The following is a 22,459-nucleotide window of genomic DNA, read 5'->3' on the forward strand; positions in this document are numbered from 1 at the left end:
GACTATGCCCTCTAGTTTCAAAATACCTCTAGTTCCATACTATCTACTTTGTCAAAGTCCCTCATAATTTTGTATTAACTAGCAGATCATCCTTCAGTTTCCTCTGCTCATGGTAAAACAAGCTTAACTCTTCCACTCTTCTTATGGTGAAGGGATTTATGTTGTTAGTACTGGAAGATCTAGCTAAATATTTAAGGCTTAGCCCCTTTTTAATGAACTTTCTCATCAAAATATATTATTTTCCCAAAGAAATCTTCTAATCATTGTTGACACCTCAGTTAGATCATCTCAAGTCTTTTGTACTCCAGGAAATGCAAGGCTAGCCAAGGAAAGCCATGCTCATCATTTAACCCACTTACACTAATATGCTCATCATCAAATCTGGCAGCACAACATCCATGACCAATATTTCCTTCTTGAGTTTCAGTACCTGGAAAGATACTGTATTTGATCTGCTCTGGCAAGGATTATTTCAGGAACAATAACTGGAAGATAATTGACAAATCAACCATTTATCATTGCATTTATTATAAACGATCTACTTCCAACAAATAAGCTTCTTGGTACAAATGATGATGTCAAAAAATAAATGATCTTGTGAACACTAATTCTTTATACAACTTTTACATACATTATTAATTTTGCTTATAACCAGATTTGAATGTAACATGAGTGGGCAAACGTGTAAATGAGCTATCACAGTAACTGTCTGCAACTAACGCACTTGGATTTGCACGTGAACTCACTTTCTCAAATGTGATATTTAAAAGGATTTACGGAGCAGAAAAACACATCGGGTACGTGACACTCTGTCGTAGGTGGATCACCTCTTGCTGCAGTCTCCGCAATTGGTAGACGACCCCTCTCTCAGAGATTGTTTCGTTGATGTTGCCCATGCTCAGTGCTAGCTCCGAGGAGCCTGCAGCTCGCGAGATGAGCGTGGGGTTGTTGCGAGCGTGGACCAGAAATGACGAAATCCGGCTGACTAAGAACTCGGAGGTAGGGGAGGGGGAGGCGCTCAGATGTTCTCAGCCTGTCACTGCCGTCCAGTGCTGCAGACTGCATTCAAAGGAAGCAAAGATAGTCTACACACCCAGTGCACAATACGAATGATATCCAGACATTCTGTAGGATCCAGTCTATACATTAGGCGAAAAAAAAGGTTCAATTTTCCCTGTGTAACAGGGTTGTAAAGAATATGAAATATGAAGCATTTACCGCGTCAGATTTCCTTGGTATCTCTGTGTGGACTAGTCTATCTCGTTCAATACAGCAGCGCCAATAGAAACCCCGGTAAGAATCTCGCTGCAAGCAGCATCTTTGAATATTGAAGCAATTCCCTGGATGCGTGTATTTTTGTAGGGAGGAGGACGAAGGCTGAATTATGGATTGAATCGGGAATTACTAGGGAGAAATATATGAAGCTGCATGATTTGTTGTTTTAACTTGAGATAGCGATAGGCTCAGTCAGATGACAGGTTTGGGGGGGGGGTGTTGATGGTGATACCAGTAAATAACTGCTACTCATGGCAATGTATCCACGAATCATACACATTGCAGGTGTGGATGAAGGTGACGACGCCTTCGGGAGCAAAGAGGCGGTGGCGGTGGCAGCAACAGAGAGCTGGGGGGAGCACAGCTTAAATCCGCCCCAGAGAACCAGTCCGTTTCGGCTCATTGCCAGTGGCCGGGTTGGCCTGGACACCCGAGTGAGGAGGACGTTAGAGCACGGAGCCGCCTACCCGGTAAGCATCGCAAGTCCCGCTGAATTCTCTTTATTTGCAGCATTTAAAATGTACAAATATAAATTCCCCTCTTGCATACATTCCTTCCGAGCACTCTGGAGACGCTGGCTGCATGAACCAAACAGAACCAAAAATCCTCTTAACATAAGGCTGATTTGCACAATTCGTAAAATCAATTCGTTCAACACTTCAGTCTCAACACCGGATACAAACGATGTTCATTCAAAGCAGCTTATTGCACTCTATTACACTCCTGCAAAGTCGGAGTACTGATTCACAAAAATGCCAATCTAGTTTTTGCTCGATGCAGTAGTTTTGCTTTCTCTTGCAGGGAACTAATTGTTGCTGTGGTTTGTTTTTTTTTCGCAGTCCCCACACATCGCTCAAGCCACCTTCCAGGTTGACGCTTTCAACTCATCCTTCATTCTTGACGTTGAACTGAATCAGTAAGTATTTATGGGGGAGAATGTAAAAGCCATAGAGCAACAGCGCCTTCCTCTCCGGGGACTTTGGCATACACATTTCCACCTTGACCCACGGATCTCAAACCCACTTCAGGCGAAAGTTTGATAGGGTTTTGTTTTTAGTTTGCACTGCTGATGTTGCGATTTTCCTGAACTGATAGTTTTCTTTAATGATTGAAGTTTCACAATGTTCCTTGTTTATGAGGAGTGAACCAACTTCCAGTGACACGATATTGGGATACGCTTTAAGCGACTCCCGCTGCAGAATTTTGGGGGAGGGGTGGTTTGATCCTCACTAGCTAGTTGTCAATACTGTTATCTACTTGAGAAGAAATATAGTGGGATTTTCACCCCAAGATTTATTTTTTAATCCTTAATTTCACTAAACCCATTTGGAAAGCGCCAGGAACATGTTAAAACAGTCTCAGTTTCGTGCGAAGGGACGGATGGCTTAGTCGCCAATAAATTCTGAAAGGGGACAAATACAAACCAGACCAAGATTTATGCGAAGAGATTTAAATGTTGAGAAATTGTAATGAGGTTGATGTTTCGGATGTGAAATGAACTCAGGCTAAGAGATTGGTGCATGATATAGCTCAGTGCGTATTAGTTCAATTTAATTATAGGTAGTTGTGATTGTGCTCCTGCATTCAGTGTGCTGTCAATCAAGAAGTGGTCTGTCGAAAAAGTATACGCAATTTAACGACGATCAAACTCGGCAAACGCGCCTTTCGGGGTTCGCTAATACCAACTTTCGAAAACACTAGTTACATAAAACAGTGATCCCATTGCGTAAATATTGTGACGCGAATCCGGCCAACCCCTAGCCTTTAGCCGCTTCATGTCAGGTATATATTGGACCTGGCCGCAGGCACTTTAGAAATCGAGGGGAGGGCGGATGGCGGTACTTCTAACATTCCGCCCGTTACCGTGGCTGGGGCAGGGAGCACCATGACTCTAGCGAAGGACTTCAGCTCTTTTGTTTAAATTACAGTATGTTTGAATATTTTCTTAAATCTAATGTTTTTGTAAACTTTGTATAGTTAGTAAATGTCAGACTAGTGTATTTAAAAACTGTTCTAAAGCCTTTGACAGCTGAGCGTGAAAGGCTGTCAGGATGGCGATTTCCTTGGTCGCGTCATGGTAGTCCATTCCCTCCCTGCTTTCTCCACCAACCGTGATTCAACCTCGACACGGAAGAGGGGCAGGGACCAGGAGCACTGAGTCTTGGCAGCGGACAGATTTAAAATAATCCGGCCCATTCTTGAATGTGTGCATGTGTGAATGTGTAGTAAACCCATGAGATTCTGCAGATTCTGGAAACCCAGAGGACCACACCTAAAATGCTGAAGGAGCTCAGCAGGTCAGGCAGCATCTATGGAGAAGAATAAAGAGTCAACGTTTCGGGCCGAGACATTTCGTGAAGTATTGTAGTAGGTAACTTTAGGAGGCATTGTGCAAATTATATGTAGACCCTGGTTGACAGAAATATAATTCGCTACCCACTCTCCTCGGGTCTAAACTAAAAATAAGTGATGACTTCCTGGTTTATGTAGACGTTTGTATTGAAATGATTGGAGAGCAAACACTAAACTATGATTATCTCAAAATCTTTGTTCATCTTAAATAAGGGCTGGTCATTTGCTTTTGACGCTTCCAATAACTACTGTTTTTGAGTAAGCTAAGTGTACTTGCTAGCTAGCAATACATTGGAAGTGAAGTTTTTTTCAACCTCTCAACATCGATCCAATTGAATGCTATTACAAAGTAGCGAATAACTTTTTACATAGCAATTTTCTATAGTCTTTAAATATTTTGTCATTTGGAGGGCGATTGAGATTGGGAAAGCAGCAATGGTCAGCTGTTGAGAGTATAGCTGACTGAGGGTTGAAGTATTTACATCAATGGTTATGCATTTATTCAACAGTTTAATTGAAAACAACTTTAAAATGATAGATTATTTTGATAGTTTAAATTCATATATGATTACTTTGAAGTAATTGCATTTTCTTTGTGGTTAAAGCTTATACGAAAATCAAGAAGTCAAGTTAATGAAATTTTGTCACCAAAATACCGTATTTGTTCTGAAGTTTGTATAGAAGTGGTTTGGCAGTAAAATGTGCAGGTGGCATCTTAAAAGATAGTCCTACTGTTGAGATATGTCTTAGTGAGAGCAGGCAAAATAAAAAAAAATGTTATGTGAGAACATATGAAATAGGAACATGATTTGGCAATATAGTTCCTTGAACAGTTTTGCCATTCATGGCTGATCACTCTACTTTCATATCATTCCTTTTCCATTTACTCCTATTCCGCCATCATGCAAAAATCTGCCAGTCTCATATTCAATGACTTGGCTTTCACAGCTCTTTAGCGGAGTGAATATCGAGAATCCAAACCCTATGGGAGAAGAAAGTTATTCTTATCTCTATTTTAAATTGTTGATCCCTTATACTGAAACAATGCAACCTAGTTCCAAATTCCCTCTTGAGGTTAAATATCTTCTGCCAAACCCCTCAGAATCCTATGTTTTAACAAGATCACCTCTCATTCCTCTAAACCAACCCGTTAGTTAGTTAAGCCCATCACCCCTTCTGGGGCATAGGCTGCCAACAGCAGTCCTCTGTCCAGGGCCAGTCTCTCAGGTTGTCCCCAGATGTAGCCCATCTTCTTGATGTCAGCGTCAAGGTTGCGTGCCAGGTATTCTTTGGCCAACCTCTCTTAGAAGCTTGATCAATTCTGTGGCTTCTATCGACTTGCTGCTTTCACCACACAATTTCATACGTCTTCCAGACAAAGATCCTTCCTTTCCCAGTGATGAAATCTTTGAAGCTTGTATTGGCATTTCTGTAAGTCGGGGGTTTTTACAGAATGGGATTGCTGGCTTCATGTCCAACCTGCCTTATTTTGCAGCTGGTGGAATTTTAAACTAACCAGTGTAGACCCATTCTTCCTTGGATTATATGGAACAAAAATGGGCCATTTAATTCAGTTGCTCCACTGAAGCCTTCTTCATTTTCCCTCTTCTGTACACATTAACATCATCCTCTATTCCCTTCTCCCTCATGTGCATGTTCATTCTCCCCTTAATTGTGTAAGCACTGCTCACTTCAATCATTCTCTGTGATAGCATGTTCTCTGTGATGCCTGCTGCATGAGGTGACCCTGTGATGTCAGATCATCTTTCAAGAGGGTCAACCCTCACAATGCATCAGGCCCCAGGGATGTACCTGAAACCTGTGCCGACCAACTAGCAGGAGTGTTCAAGGACATCTTCAATCTCTCACTGCTGCAGTTGGTAGCACCTGCTTCAAAAGGGTGAAAATCATTTCGTGCCCAAGAAGAGTAGGGTGAGCTGCTTCAATGACTATTGCTCAGTTGCTCTCATATCTACTGAGATGAAATGCTGAGAGGTTGATCGTGGCCAGAATCAACTCCTGCCTAAGCAAGAGGCTGGACCCACTACAATTTGCCGATCACTACAATAGGTCTGCAGTCAGCAATCTAGCTGGCTGTTCACTCAGCCTTGGCCCAGCTGGCCAATAGCAATACCTATGTCAGGTTGCTGTTTATTGATTACATGTGAGCTTTCCGCACCATCAGAATAAACAAGCTCCAAATCCTGGGCCTCTATACCTCCCTCTGCAACTGGATCCTTAAATTCCTCACTGGGAGACCACAGTCCATGCAGATTGGAAATAACATCTCCTCCTCATTGACAGTTAACACTGGCACACCTCAAAGATGTGAACTTAGCCCACTGCTTTACTCTCTCTACAACCATAACAGTGTGGCTAGGCACAGCTCAAACGGCATCTATGAATTTTTCTGATTAAGTGGTGTTGCAACATTAATCTTGTACTCAGTGTAGGTAAGACCAAGGAATTCATTGTGGTCTTCAGGAAGGGGAAGCTGAGAGAATTAAAGTCCTCATCATGCGGTGGAAAGGATGAGCAGTTTCAAGTTCCTGGATGTCAACGTCTTTGAAGACCTGTCCTGGACCCAATATATTGATTCAATTACAGAGAAGGTACAACAGTTGCTGTGTTTCATTATGAGTTTGAGGAGATTTGGTATATCACCAAAAACTCTAGCAAATTTCTACAGATGTACCACGGAGAGCATTCTAACTGGTTGTTTCATGGTTTGGTATGGAGGTACAACTGCTCAGGATCAGAAAAAGCTGCAGAAAGTTGCAAACTCAGCCAAGTCCATCATGGGCACTAACTTCCACAGCATCAAGGGCATCTTCTAATTGCAATGCCTTAATAAAGAGACATCTATTGTCAAGGATTCTTATCACCTACAATATGTCCTTTTCCCAATGTTGCCATTGAGGAGGGACAGGAGTCTGAAGACGTACACTCAACCTTTTAGGAGCAGCTTCTTCTCCTTTGGTATCATATTCCTGAATGGACAATGAATCCATATACACCAGCTCACTACTTTTGTTCCTTTTGCACTGCTTATTTAATTAAATTTATATGCAGTAGATATTTCTTATTGTAATTTATAGTTTTTTATTATTATGTATTGCATTGTATGGCTGCTGCAAACAAATTTCATGATGTATACCAGTGATATTAAACATGATTCTTGTACTCTAACTGTATTTTGGGTTAAGTAATCTCTTCCAAATTCTCTATTGGATATTGTGATGACTGTTTATTAATAATGACCGCAGGTAAAATGTTCTGTCAAAATCCTTCATGAAATTCTCTGTATGACACTTTTTTTTAAAGTTGGCCTTTTTTCTCTTGAGGAAAAACAAAGACTTGGTTCATTCTCCCGGTGGCCACCTACTTCAATTCTACTTCCCATTCTCATTCCGACATGTCAGTTCATGGCCTCCTCTGCTGCCGTGATGAGGCCACACTCGGGTTGGTGGAGCAACACCTTATACTCCATCTAGGTAGCCTCCAACCTGATGCCATGAACACCAATTGCTTGAAATTCTGGTGATTCCCCCCCCCCCCACACCCTGTTCACCATTCCCATTCCTGTTTCCCTCTCTTACCTCATCTCCTTACCTGCCCATCACCTCCCTCTGGTGCTACTCCCCCTTCCCTTTCTTTTATGGTCTATCTACCTTTTTTTTTATCAGATTTCCCCTTCTCCAGCCTTTTATCTCTCTCAACTGTCAACTTCCCAATTCTTTACTTCACTCCCCTGTCTCACCTGGTTTTACCTATCACCTACCACCTTGTACTTCCTCCCTCACCACCCCCCCCCCTTGCTCTGATCTCATCTTTTTTTTTTGCCAGTCCTGATGAAGGGTCTCAGCCCAAAACGTTGATTGTTTACTCTTTTTCCACAGATGCTGCCTGGCCTGTTGAGTTCCCCTAGCATTTTGTGTGTGTTGCTTAGTTCACTCATTTATTATTTCTGAATGTTTAGATTCTTGCATTTCTGATATCATTATTGTAAACTTCCATTTCTATTTTTCCACCAAATAGGATAATTTTGCACTTTCTTTCCCCACTTTAAAGTGTTTCTGTCAATGTTTTTCCTTCTTGCTGAGCAGTTTGTGAGTCCTTTGTGTTTTTTTTCATAACTTGCTTTCCCACTCATTTTTGCGTTAGAAGCAAATTGGCTTACAGCTCATGAATCCAAGTTGTAAGTTGAGGCCCCACAATAATCCCTGTGGCACCCACTAGTTATACTTAGTCTGTTTGAAACTCACTTGATTTATTCCAATGTATATTTTATACTGATGATCAGGTTCATTCAGATTGTTTTTCTGTTAGTTAGCCAGTCTTCTACCTAGGTTAATATATTATCGCTGTAGCTATAAACTCATAAATCTTGTGAATTAATCGCCAGTAATCTTAGTTCAAAATATTTAGATAGGACCTGATTTGTTAGGTGTGTCCAGGAACAATTCCTGACACAGTATGGGGACAGGCCAACTGGAGGTGAAGTCATACTAGCTCTGGTACCAGGTGATAGACCTGGCCAGGTGTCTAGCACTGCCTCTCCATGGATGAGTATTTTGGAGATAACAATGACACCTCAGTGATCTTTGGCATAGCCATGCACAAGTAAATTATAGGGAAAGTATTTAATCAGGGGAGGGCTAATTATAATGGTATTAGGCAGGAACTTGGGAGCATAAATTGGGAACAGATGTTCTCAAGGAACTGCATAGCAGAGGTTGTTTAGGGAGTACTTGTATAGGGCTCTGGATAGGTTTGTCCCATTGAGACAGGGAAAGCATGGAAAGGTGAAGAACCATGGTTGATAAGAGGTGTGGAGTATCTAGTCAAGAGGAAGAAGGAAGCATTCTTAAAGTTTAGGAAGCAAGGATCAGCAGGGTTCTTAAGAATTATAGGTTAACTGGGAAGGAAATTAAAAAGAGGCTTGGGGAAGCTAGGGAGTCATGAGAAGGCCTTGGCGACTAGGACTAAGGGAACCCCCAAGGCATTCTACATGTACAGTACGTGAATGACAGGAGGATGACTAGAGTGAGAGTAGAATCACTCAGGGATAAAGAGGGAAATGTGCCTGAACTTGGAGGAAGTAGGGGAGGTCCTTAATGAATATTTTGCTACAGTAGGTCCTTCACCTGGGAGAATGTGACACCAGTGCAGAACAGGCTAATGTGCAAGAACATGTTGAGGTTAAGAAAGAGATAATGTTGGAGCTTCTCAATAACATTATGGTAGATAGATCACTGGGGCCAGATGAGATATACCCCATTACTAAGGAAAATGAGGGAAGAGGTTGCTGGGGCATTGACGATGATATCTAAATCCTACCTGGCCTTAGACATGGCACCAGAGGATTGCAAGATGCCAAATGTTGCTCCATTGTTTAAGAAAGTTAATAGGGATAATCGGGGAATTATGGACCACAAAGTCTAATGTCATTGGTGAACTATTGGAGAGAATTCTTAGGGACCATCTTTACAAGCATTTGGAGAAGCAAAAGTCTTATTTGGGATACTCAACATGGTGTTGTGAAGGGCAGGTCATGCCTCATGAGACTAAATGTGTTTTGTGAGGAGGTGCAAAACAAATTGATGAAATTGGAGCAGTGGACGTGGTGTCTGGAATTCAGTAAGGTATTTGACAAGTTTCCCTGTTATAGGAAGGATGTGGAAGCTTTAGAGAAGATGCAGTGGAGATTTACCATGATGCTGCATTTAGAGAAAATGTCTTTTGAGGAAAGGTTGGCCAGCTGGGACCTGAAAGAGGTATGCTGTATGCGTTTATGAGAGGCTTAGATAGAGTGGACAGTCAGTGTTTTTCTCCAGGGTGGCAATGGTTAATACTAGAGGACACACATTTAAGGTGAGTGGAGGAAAGTTCAGGGGAGGTGTCAGAGGGAGTTTTTTTTACACAGAGAGTGGTGGGTGCCTAGAATGCACTGCTGGAGTTGTGGTAAAGGATGTAAAAACAATGGAGGTTATGGGCAGTGTAGGAGGGAAGGGTTAGAATGATCATGAAGTAGGCTTATATAGTAGGTTGGAATAACATCGTGGGCAGAGGACCCATACTGTGATGTACTGTTCTATGTTCTAATCTTGTATGTGGCACCTTACAGAATCACATTTGAAAATCCAGCTACACTTCATCTTCTGGTTCTTCACTATGTCTTTGGTGCAAGAACTCTAATTAATTTGTCAAATGTTCCCCTTCATACAAGCTTGTTGATTCTGACTCTGCTTAGTTGTATTATGATTTTTCTAAATGTCTGGCACCACTTCTTCATTAATGCATTCCTGTAACACTACCTTATAGTCTTCCTTTTAAAATTATTTGGTTTTGTAATAAATAGTAATTTTGTTCTTGCACTGTACTACTGCTGCATAACAACAACTGTCATGTCATTTAAATCAGTGATAAGAAATCTGTTCTGCATTTCCCAATAACGTGTTAACGGACAATAGTTACTTGTTTTCTAATTCCTCTTTCCTTGAATAATGGCATTATATTTGGGCTACTGTAATCCATTGGTACTTTTGCAGAATAAAACCAAAAGATCTCCAAGAAATTTTATTATTTGCAACTCACAAACTTCATTACTGATTCATTTCTAAATCAGTAATTTTGAATTGCTGAAATACAGGTTCATAAACTAGGAAAATCCAAGATACAAAGCATATATATTGGGGAGTAGTTGTAATAAATTCAAGTTTAATTATCATTCAGACCAAACACAGATACTGTCAAACGAGACAGCATTCCTCTGGAACCAAGTGCATGACATGCATTCAAAATAGTGGGGGAGAGAGAGAGAGAGAGAAGGAAAAAAAAGTACACATTGTTATGCAATGAATCACATGTATAGTCCAAGTCCCTGAGCAAGATGCAAATTGATGGTACAACTCCTGGCAATCCAGCCTGTCATTCCACCAGTTGAATATTGGAAGGCAACACTGATGGGAGAGGCCAGCTCCCAGCTGAGCATGGATTCCACGGTTCACTGCCTCCTGCATTGTCTTACCTGGATTGCAGCAGCAGGCAAGTGCACAGGTTGAGGCACAGTCCTTGCTACAACCGAGGCTACGCTGCTGCCTATCTCGCCACCAAACAAGGGAAACAGGCCTGCGACATCTTACATGATCAATGTCCAACAGGGTCTTGCTGGTGAAACGTCCAAAACGGTCTCTCATGGTACACTGCATGCTGCTTTCATGCACCAACTCCTATGCTTTCGAATAGCCGTGGGCAACATGGTCTGCACCCAGGTCAGCTCCCTTGAACCCACTCCAGCCCATCTGTTGGCTTCTCCTTCTCCAACTCGTCCGTCAGCTTTTTCGATATCCCAGCAGGCTGCTCCGAACAACAGACAGCTCACTGATGCGGTAGACCCTCTGTACCCATAGTTCTTGGAGTCCGATATAGTTTTACGATCATAAAAACACATTTTAAAAAGAAAAGTGCACTTAGGTTGGCCCCTGAGAGGACGCTGTGTTTGAACATATTGCCATTTTACCGGAGGATTTAATTGGATTGGATTAGATTAGATTCAACTTTATTGTCATTGTGCCGAGTACAGATACAAAGCCAATGAAATGCAGTTAGCATCTAACCAGAAATGCAAAGAATAGTGTTATTTACAAAATAATTGTGAATAAAAAGTAAGTGCTACAGCACACAAATATAAAAGTGCTGAGACAGTACAATATGGATGCAATAGACAATAGGTGCAGGAGCAGACCATTCGGCACTTCGAGCCAGCACCGCCATTCACTGTGATCATGGCTGATCATCCACAATCAGTATCCAGTTCCTGCCTTATCCCCATAACCTTTGATTCCGCTATCTTTAAGAGCTCTATCCATCTCTTTCTTGAAAGCATCCAGAGACTTGGCCTCCACTGCCTTCTGGGGCAGAGCATTCCACATATCCACCACTCTCTGGGTGAAAAAGTTTTTCCTCAACTCCATTCTAAATGGCCTACCCCTTATTCTTAAACTGTGGCCTCTGGTTCTGGACTCACCCATCAGTGGGAATATGCTTCCTGCCTCCAGCGTGTCCAATCTCTTAATAATCTTACGTGTTTCAATAAGATCCCCTCTCAGCCTTCTAAATTCCAGAGTATACAATCCCAGTCACTCCAAACTTTTGACATATGACAGTCCTGCCATCCCGGGAGTTAACCTTGTGAACCTATGCTGCACTCCCTCAATAGCAAGTATGTCCTTCCTCAAACTTGGAGACCAAAACTGCACACAGTACTCTAGGTGTGGTCTCACCAGGGCCCTGTACAGCTGCAGAAGGACCTCTTTGCTCTTATACTCAATTCCCCTTGTTATGAAGGCCAGCATGCCATTAGCTTTCTTCACTGCCTGCTGTATTTGCATGCTTGCTTTCAGTGACTCATGTACAAGAACACCTAGATCTCGTTGTACTTCCCCTTTTCCTAATTTGACTCCATTTAGATAATAATCTGCCTTCCTCCTCTTACCACCAAAGTGGATAATCTCACATTTATCCACATTAAACTGCATCTGCCATGCATCTGCCCACTCACCGAGCCTGTCCAAGTCACCCTGCATTCTCACAACATCCTCCTCACATTTCACACTGCCACCCAGCTTTGTGTCATCAGCAAATTTGCTAATGTTACTTTTAATTCCCTCATCTAAATCGTTAATATATATTGTAAACAGCTGCGGTTCCAGCACTGAACCCTGCGGTACCCCACTGGTCACCGCCTGCCATTCCGAAAGGGACCCATTAATCGCTACTCTTTGTTTTCTGTCAGCCAGCCAATTTTCAATCCATGTCAGTACTCTGCCCCCAATACCATGTGCCCTAATTTTGCCCACTTATCTCCTATGTGGGACTTTATCAAAGGCTTTCTGAAAGTCCAGGTACACTACACGCACTGGCTCTCCCTTGTCCATTTTCATAGTTACATCCTCAAAAAATTCCAGAAGATTAGTCAAGCACGATTTCCCCTTCGTAAATCCATGCTGACTCGGACCGATCCTGTTACTGCTATCCAGATGTGTCGTAATTTCATCTTTTATAATTGACTCCAGCATCTTTCCCACCACCTGTGATGTGAGGTTCAGCAGGGTCACAGCCTTAGGGAAGAACCTCTTCCTGTGCCTGCTGGGGTGGGAGCAGAGGTTCCTGTAGCACCTACCGGATGGGAGGAGAGTAAAAAGTCCATGGTTAGGGTGAGATGCATCCTTGATAATGCTTTTTGCCCTGCCCAGGCAGTGTTTATGGTAGATGTTCTCGATGGTGGACAATTGGGTGCCGATAATCCGCTGGGCAGTTTTCACCACATGCTGGAGGGCTTTGCGGTCCGATACGGCACTTACTGCCTGTAGTGGTGATGAAAAGGCATTAGTCAATGTCTTTGATCAGGGATTTGGATTGGCTCTTGAGAAGGAAGAGTTTGCAGGGATAGGAGGAGTGGGATTGGCAGAAGTGTTTTAATAGGATCCAGGACGGACTGAATTACTTCTCCATACTTTTACAATGTTATGATATGATAAATGATAAAGTTTGTGCTCCTTCTGGTATGTTGAATTGAATTGATATTATTTCTTACATCCTTCACATACATGAGGAGTAAAAGTCTTTAAGTTACGTCGCCATCTAAATGTGCAATGTGCAATCACAGTAACTTATAATAAATAGAACAGTCAATGTAATATAGAGTACACTCAAATCAGCGTGAGTTCATCAGTCTGATGACCTGGTGGAAGAAGCTGTCCCAGAGCCTCTTGGTTCTGGCTTTTATGCTGCAGTGCTGCTTCCCAGATGGAAGCAGCTGGAATAGATTGTGGCTTTAGTCAACAGGTTTAACAGTTTATTAGTTTAACAGGTTCATTACAATTAATTGTCCATTAGATAATTGCAAATTGTTTTTTTCCAGATATTACTTAAATATTTTAGGCAGTGTACTTTAAAAATATCTGAATTATGAATATTCTTAAGTTTTTAATTATGTTTAACATTTTTATACATGATGTAACTTTGAAAAGCAGCCATTGTGATCTTTTGAATAATTGTGTTACAAAATCAGAATTAGACTTAATATCACCAGCATATGTCATGAAATTTGTTGTTTTACAGCTGCAGTACACTGTAATACATTGTAATAAAAACTACAAATTACAATAATAAGTATATATTAAAAATAAGTTAAATAAAGTTCAAAAAGGAACAAAAAAAACACCGAAGTAGTGTTCATTGGTCCATTCAGAAATCTGATGGGGTGGGGGAAGAAGCTGTTCCTGAAATGTTGAGTGTGCGTTTTCAGGCTGCTGATAATCTGTCTTGATGGTAGCAATGAGAAGTGAGCATGTCCTTGGCGATGGGATCCCTTATTGATGGATGATGCCTTTTTGAAGCATCACCTTTTGATAGTGTCCTTTATCCTGGGGAGGCTAGTGCCCATGATTGACTACAGTTTTAAAAGTGTACTTCTGTGCTGATGAAGGGCCTTGGCCTGAAACGTCAACTGTTTACTCTTTTCCATAGATGCTGCCTGGCCTGCTGAGTTCCTCCAGCATTTTATGTGCCTTGCTTGGATTTCCAGCTTCTGCAGATTTTCTCTTGTTTAAAATATGCATTATGTAGGATGTGACAATGATTGATTGTGAAGTGAAAATCTGTTTCCCTAACTTGAGTTTTGCTAAGCATTTTGTAAAATTTTATCTTATTTCTGGTGATGCCTCTTTCCATTTCTTTGGGGATTTTCCTCTGATGAGAAGCCCTAGGATTTTTATTCTACGGTTTTATTCCTATAATGAGACGAATTTGCATGAAATAAGTTGCTACCTGACGAAGATGCAGTACAAGACTAAACACATTGAAATGAAAATAAAACGTAACAATGCAGAGTAATCTCACAACTAATGGATCAGATCAGCATAGACTGCTCCATTTTGTCCTGAAAGCTGACGGACAATTAATGGAAGGAACACTCACAACACGCTGGACGAACTCAGCAGGTCGGGCAGCATCAGTGGAAATGAGCAGTCAACGTTTCGGGCCGGAACCCTTCATCAGGACTGAAGAGAGAGGGGGCAGAGGCCCTCTAAAGAAGGTGGGGGGAGGGTGGGAATGAGAAGGCTGGTAGGTTCCAGGTGAAAAACCAGTAAGATGGCTGCAAGGATATCCCTACCCAATATGATGACAAGGTACAGAGTTAAAGTCCTGAAGTTAAGGCTGAGGCATTGGCATCCACATTTGACTGTAAGTATTGTGTGAATGATCTATCCCAACTTCCTGATACAATCGCCACATTTGCAGAAGCTAGTATTCAGCTGATTCTACTCATTTCATTGCACACAGTGAAAGCTGAAAACTCTACATTTAGCAAAGGTTATAGGACTAGTCATAACCTGGGAATACGACTGAGATTTGAGATCTGGAAACAATTCTGCCTCAAGTCAAATGGTTACAGAAAATTTATAACAGTGGCATCTACTCGGCAATGTAGAAAATTTACCAGTTATGTTCAATCACAAAATGACAAATCTAAACTTACTAATAACTACCCAGTCAGTTAATGATCAACAAAAAAGTGATTACTACGCAGCAGACAGTTGACGCTTACCATTAACTTACTGATGCCCATTTTGGGCTTTTCTGAGACCAATTGGCTTCAGTCCCTGTAACAGTTTATGAGATGTTGCTCCTCCAACCTGAGTTTGGCCTCAACATGGCATTAAAGGCGGTCATGGACAGACATGTTGGTATGGGAATGGGAAGTCGAATTGAAATGGGCGGCTACTCGGAGATCCAGGCTGTTGTGCTGGAAATGGCAAAGTTCTTGACGGAACAGCACCTCAATCTACATTAGGTGCTTACTGATGTAGGGGAGGGCACACTGGGAGCATTTCAGAATCAGAATCAGGTTTATTATATCTGGCATGTGTTGTGAAATTTATTAACTTAGCAGCAGCAGTCCAATGCAATACATAATATAGAAGAACAGGAATAAATAAATAAAGAGTTAAATAAATCACAGTGCATTGAACTGCTGTTAAGTTAACAAATTTCATGTCACATTCCGGTTATAATAAACCTGATTCTGATTCTGATTCTGACAGTGCATGTATATAGAACAAATTTAAAATCATGCAAAAACAGAAATAATACATATTCAAAAAGTGGGGAGGTGTTCTCATGTTCAGTGTCCATTTAGGAATCAGATGGCAGGGGGGAAGAAGCTGTTTCTGAATTGCTGAGTGTTTGCTTTCAGGCTTCTGTACCTTCTGCCCCTCCTGCCTGATGGTAACAGTGAGAAAAGGGCATGCCCTGGGTGCTGGAGGTCCTTAATAATGGATGCTGCCTTTCTGAGACACCGTTCCCTAAAGATGTCCTGGGTACTTTGTAGGCTAATACCCAAGTTGGAGCTGACTAGATTTACAACCCTCTGCAGCTTCTTTCAGTGCTGTGCAGTAGCCCCTCCATACCAGACAGTGATGCAGCCTGTCAGAATGCATATGTGACTGCAGGAGTTCCTAAGGGCAATGTGGGCAATGTTTAAGGCACAGCCATCTTTAGCTGCTTCAGCAATGTGCTCCCTTCCAGGATCAAGTCAGAAATGAGCCACTTGCTGATAATTGCACAGTGTTCAATTCCATTTGCAAGTGTCAGCAAATGAAGCCACCGTGCTTCTGGACAACATTCGGACATGGGCTGATAGAGTCAGGTGATATTCAGACAATAAGTGCCATGCAGTGATCATCTCCAACAAGAGATGATCTTATCCAGCTGTGTAAGACATTGCCATGACTGAGCTCCCCTCCCCCCATCAATATCAGAATGCTAGCGCAACAGCTTTGAAGGTTAAAGGAGAGAAGGGTAATATGGAGCAACAAACAATCTGCTTCTGCCTCTATGATTGTAATCAGTGGGTAAAAGCTGCATGCAAATTGATATCCTTCTTTCACTGTGAGCGTGCACCTGGTTTATTATGATTTTGGCTGCAATCTTAACATAAGGGAAAACCACAGGAGGCACCTGATGTCCTTCCATTCTCCTGTGCGGCATATGGTAAACACATTCATTGAAGGACTGGATTACTACCTGCAAGGATTATTAGCATTCTGTGCTTCTTTCCCTTTATTACAATCAGCTTATTTCTTATGTAAGGTGTATCTTCTTTTATTGTCATTCTTTACCAGATTGCTGCTGTATGATAATCAAAAGCAAATCCGGGATTTTTCACTGATGACCCTATTGGAACATTTTGCCAAAAATATACAACTGTTAATTTAGCATGTAGTATTGCATCATGACATCACTCTCTGCTGTTTATCTATATGATGTTGGCATTAAGATAATTAGTGAGCTGATCAGTAATAAAATAATTTTTTAATTTGCATTATTGTTTCTATTCTCCATTTCCTACAAAGTAAACAAGGATTGAGTAAAAATGCCTAAACTATGAAAGCTCTGCCTCTCTGTATTGTATTTCCCCAATTTACTTGAGATTAGATTGACTAACAAGATGAACATAGACACAACACAGTCAATCTGATGACATTGGCACTCTATGAAGGGGAATTTTTCTTGTATTTGCTATGATTCACAGCCAGATGTAGAATTCACAATTGGGGTAAGTTTGCTTTCGAGCTATGTAAAGCGATAGTTTTAACCAGGCTGACAAGAATAATTTTATAGATAGAAATTGAGAAATATTGAATGTGAATCAATGATCCACCATGATGTATTGGAATAAATATGCCACATAAGCAATATCTGGCTGTAGGAAGTTTATAGTGCATAAACTTCCTGCTGATTGGCAGACTATTGCATCAGTTTACTTTATAGAGATAATGAGTGCCAATCTGATGCTGTTTCATTGTGTTGAAACTATACTGGATAAAGGCATTAATCAAGATGTTGCAGCCTAGACATTGACTTTCTGACAGATTGACATTCACATTGAGGGAAACCCCAATATCAGAAAGATACCTCCAACATGCTTGTCTTTTATGTGAATATACAAGACGTTTGACTTTACGTCTGAAAATGAGATGCATTACCAAATTTATAAGGCCACTTTAGCAATACTTCAATATGATGACCTGATGGAGGTGTACAAGATGATGAGAGGCATTGGTCATGTGGATAGTCAGAGACTTTTCCCCAGGGCTGAAATGGCTAGCATGAGAGGGTACAGTTTTAAGGTGCTTGGGAGTAGGTACAGAGGAGATGTCAGTTGTAAGTTTTTTGCGCAGAGTGGTGAGTGTGTGGAATGGGCTGCCGGCGGCGGTGGTGGAGGAAGATATGATAGGGTATTTTAAGAGATTCCTGGATAGGTACATGGAGCTTAGAAAAATAGAGGGCTATGGGTAACCCTAGGTAATTTCTAAGATAAGGACAGGTTTGGTACAGCTTTGTGGGCCAGAGGGTCTGTATTGTGCTGTAGGTTTTCTGTTTCTATGAATTTACATATGTTAAGTCTGAAATATCTGGTTTAAATTACGAATTATTAACTTTCTCATTGCACCTAAAGTTCTCTGTGTTTACCGGGTATCATCAGAGTTGAAATGGGAGTGAGGAGCTAGCAAATGATGAAGCTTTCACCTTGTCAGCTGGGGCTAAATTTGAAGTAACATCCAAAGCACTAGAGGAACTTACCAACACTGTCATTGAGGCCAGGTGAAGGGTTTTGACCAGAAATGTTGGTTGTCCGTTTCCCTCGTAGATTTGCCTGACCTTCTGAGTTCCTCCAGTGCTTTGTGTGTTGCACTAGGTCCCAGCATTCGCGGTCTCTCACGTCTCCATTGGGCTGAATTTGAACTAATTTCAGAGGTGACTTGGTGAGCCACTAAAGGTTCTCTTACATTAAGTCTGTTACCATTTGTACTTGAGGGCTGACATCCATGAGCCAATTCTTGGCAGATGCACAACTTAATTTAGTTCCTTTATGTCAGTACCCAGACTCTGAGGACATGATTGCTTATGAGATAATGGACAGAAATTTAGTGCTGTAAATGCCAAGGAATGAGCATTGGATGTTGGGATTTTGGAATCCAGATTAAAACAACAGCAGCATTAAAGCACCTTTTCTACTCTCATTCTTTAGACTCCAAATCATTTTGGTTTAAAGTGGCACGCAGTTACCCCTGATAAGATAAATGATTTCCTCTAAAGGCATGAAATCAATTCAATGTTCTCCACCTAAAAATAGAATAATAACCTTGATATTGTTTCCATTGATTAAATTAATTAATTCTGAGAACATTCTTTAATATATTGCAAATAAGTGTAGTATAAGAATAACAAATTAATTTTTAGGTCTAAAGTTAGCAGTTTTCTAATAAAATTTAGCACTGAAGTTTGGGTGTGTTCAAATCTAATTGATATTTTATTAAATATACAACTAATAAGAGAATTCTAGAATGATTTCTGGACCTGCAAAGAAAACCTTGCCAAATTCTACATTTTACACAAAAGGTCATAGAAATCGTACTTTGAAGTTCTACAAGATCAAGAGAACAGCTGTTTCCTAGTATTTTTAAAAACCAAGCATTGGACAACAGATTATGGTTCATTTTAAACACTTAAATTATATACTATCAGATGACCAACATTTTACTATTGATGTCAAGATCATTTTGGCCATCTGCATCAAGAGGAGGATTGAATGCTGAGTGACCATGGTCTGGCAGTGCTGGGAATGTAGGGGTCTAGACACTATAGATGGGAACAAATCTCTTGAATGTATGAACAGGAAATAAGTATTATGTAACAACAACAACAACATTATGTTCTGCACAAAGGAAAAGCTATATAATTATCAAGTAATCGTGACTACATGTGAGAGTAAGAAGTAAAAAACAATAGTTTAACTGGACATTGCATCATTTTATTCTAAGTGAATTTCATTTAATATATGTTGATAAATTTTGTTCATAGAGGAACTTCCTTGTAGACTTTAAGCACCAGTTTTATAAAGCGAGCAGGGCCTTTCAGGACTTCCTATGGAGTGAGAGATTGCTTGGTTTATTAGTAATTTAGCAAGGGTCAATAAAAATAAGTTAAGCAGAGTGGTCATTGTTGGAGTGGGAGGCTTTGGCTCAACAGGCGAGAACACGTGGAGGTTAAGGGTGTTAAGTCATTTAGAGTCATTAAATTGATTGTAGAACTTAGCCTTGAGGAGTTAAATCCAAAAATATAACAAGCTCAGCAAAAAGAAGCTTAAGTAAATGACCTAGGTGAGTACAAAACTCAAGGGTTTCAAAGAGAAGACACAGGTAAGTTTTTTTTCTTGTTTGTGAATCCTTTGTCCTTAATTCATTGTAGGCAGGATGGTAGTTAAGGTGGTGGCATGCTCCTCCTATAGGATGTGGATTTCAGGTTACCTAACAGTCTTCCCTTGTTGGGAAGTGCACCCAAATTCAGCTCCTGAATGATCAGATCAAGGAACTGGAACTGGATACTCAGGAGTATCTGGAAGGCTGAAAAACTCAGAGATCAAAATTTACTGATGGGATCACACCCAGAGTGCAGGCTTCAGGTAATAGATGGGTGACCAAGAGGAGAAGGAAGGGGAGTAAGCAGTCATTGCAAGGTTCCCCAGTGGGCATTCCACTTATACAATATGTACTGCATAGGAGGGGCGGTGGAATGACCTGTCAGAGCACAGCAGTGGTAGCCAGGCCAGTGACACTGTGGCCAGCTCTGATGCTCAGCAGGGGAGGGTAAAATGAGACAGCGTGATAGTGATAGGAGATTTGATAGTTAGGGGGACAGACAGGAGATTCTGTGGCCACATAAGAGATGCCAGGATGGTGTGTTGCCTTCCATTAACTAGGGTCCAGGATATCTCAGAGCTGCTGCAGAATATTTTCAAGAGGGAGGGTGAAGAGCCAAAGGCTGTGAAGCACAATGGCATGGGCAGGGTTGTTGGAGCTGTTGGGGAGGGTTTAAACTAATTTGGCAGAGGGGTGGAAACTGGAGTGAAGGGACTCCGGATAGGACGGATGGTAAAAAATCAAAGGTAGCGTGCAGTCAGACTGTCGGGAAGGGCAGGCAGATGATAGGACAAAACTGCAGACAGTTGGGTGAGTATCAGTGCATTACAGACGCAGAATCAAAAAGTGTAGCAAATACAGCACTCAGAGTGTTATGTCTCAATGCAGAGAGTATAAGAAATGAGGTGGATGATCTTGTACTATTACAGATTGTCAAGTATGATGTGGCCATCACTGAATCGTGGTTGAAGGATGGTTGTAATTGGGAGCTGAATGTTCAAGGTTACATGTTCTATTGGAGGGATGGGGAGGTAGGCAGAGGGGTGGTGTGGCTCTGCTAGTAAAGAATGGCATTAAATCAGTGCAAAGATGTGACATAGGATTGGAAACTGTTGAATCCTTGTGGGTTGTATTAAGAAACAGCACCTCAGCACATCAGGCATCATCTATGGAAAAGAGTACTGTCAATATTTTGTCCCGAAACGTCAACTTTACTTTTTTCCATAGATGCTGCCTGGCCTGCTGAGTTCCTCCAGCATTTTGTGTGTGTTGCTTGGGTTTCCAGCTTCTGCAGAATTTCTCTTGTTGGGGTATAAGTGATGGCAGTTATATACAGGCCTCCAACAGTAGCTGGGATGTGGACCATAGATTACAATCAGAAATAGAAAAGGCATATCAAAGGGCAAAATTATGATAGTCATGGGTGATTTCAACATGTAGGTCAATTGGGAAAATCGGGTTGGTAATGGAATTCAAGATACTGAGTTTGTTCAATGCCCATGAGATGGCTTTTTAGAGCAGTTTGTCATTGAGCCTACTAGGGGCTCAGCTATACTGGATCAGGTGTTATATAATGAACCAGAGGCAAGTAGGGATTTTAAGGTAAAAGAACTCTAAGGAGGCAGTGATCACAAAATGATTGAGTTCAATTTGAAATTTGAAAGGGAGAAAGTAAAGTCTGATATAACAGTATCTCAGTGGAGCAAAGGAATTTACAGTGGTATGAGAGAGGAGTTGGCCAAAGTAAATTGGAAGGAGCTGCTAGAAGGAATGAGAGCAGAGCAGCAATGGTGTGAGTTTTTGGGAAAAATGAGAAAGGTGCAGGATAGATGTATTCCAAAAATAAAGAAATACTCAAATTTCAAAATAGTTCAACCGTGGCTGACGAGGGAAGTCAAAGCTAATTTATAAGCAAAAGAGAGGGCATACAACAATGCAAAAAATCAGCGGGAAGACATAGGATTGGGATGCTTTTAAAAACCTACAGAGAGCAACTAAAAGAATCATTAAGAGGGAAAGGATGAAATATGAAAGCAAGCTAGCAACAATATCAAAGTGGATTGTAAAAGCTTTTTCAAGTATATAAAAAATAAAAGAGAGATGAGAGTGGATATAGGACCACCAGAAAATGAGATTGGATAAATACTAATGGGAGAAAGGGAGCTGGCAGATGAACTAAATGTGTATTTCGGATCAGTCTTCACTTTTGAAGACACTAGTAGTGTGCCAGGTGTTGAAGGATGTGAGGGAAGATAAGTGAGTGCACTTACTACTATAAGGGAGAAGGTGCTTAAAAAGCTGAAAGACATAAAGGTACCTAAGTCACCTGGACCAGATGTACTGCACCCTAGGGTTCTGAAAGATGTAGCTGTAGAGATTGTAGAGGCATTAGTAATGAAGATTCAAGAATCATTGGCCTCTGGCATGGTGCTGGAGAACTGGAAAATTGCAAATGTCACTTCACTCTTTGATAAAGAAGGAAGGATTTAGAAAGGAAATTTTAGCTGAGTAAGCCTGACCTCAGAGGTTGGGAAGATGTTAGAGTCAATTGTTAAGGATGA

At 41.2% G+C, this 22,459-nt stretch overlaps 1 protein-coding gene across 9 annotated transcripts in view; it reads left to right on the forward strand.

Moving 5' to 3' along the window:
* The first annotated feature begins 655 nt into the window (after positions 1–655).
* adam22 (ADAM metallopeptidase domain 22) overlaps positions 656–22,459 on the forward strand; it is a 356,035-nt gene continuing 334,231 nt past the window's right edge. For 4 of the 9 annotated variants that reach the window (XM_063044159.1, XM_063044161.1, XM_063044160.1 and 1 more), the window contains exons 1-3: positions 656–1,293; positions 1,561–1,745; positions 2,115–2,191. In XM_063044159.1, coding sequence (XP_062900229.1) covers positions 1,206–1,293; positions 1,561–1,745; positions 2,115–2,191 — 350 coding nt within the window. In that variant the 5' untranslated portion in view covers positions 656–1,205. The remainder of the gene's footprint in view (positions 1,294–1,560; positions 1,746–2,114; positions 2,192–22,459) is intronic. The other 5 variants (XM_063044162.1, XM_063044163.1, XM_063044164.1 and 2 more) reach the window with 2 other exon arrangements.

This window comes from Mobula hypostoma, chromosome 3 (genome assembly GCF_963921235.1).
Source record: "Mobula hypostoma chromosome 3, sMobHyp1.1, whole genome shotgun sequence".
NCBI classification, from domain to species: Eukaryota; Metazoa; Chordata; class Chondrichthyes; order Myliobatiformes; family Myliobatidae; genus Mobula; species Mobula hypostoma.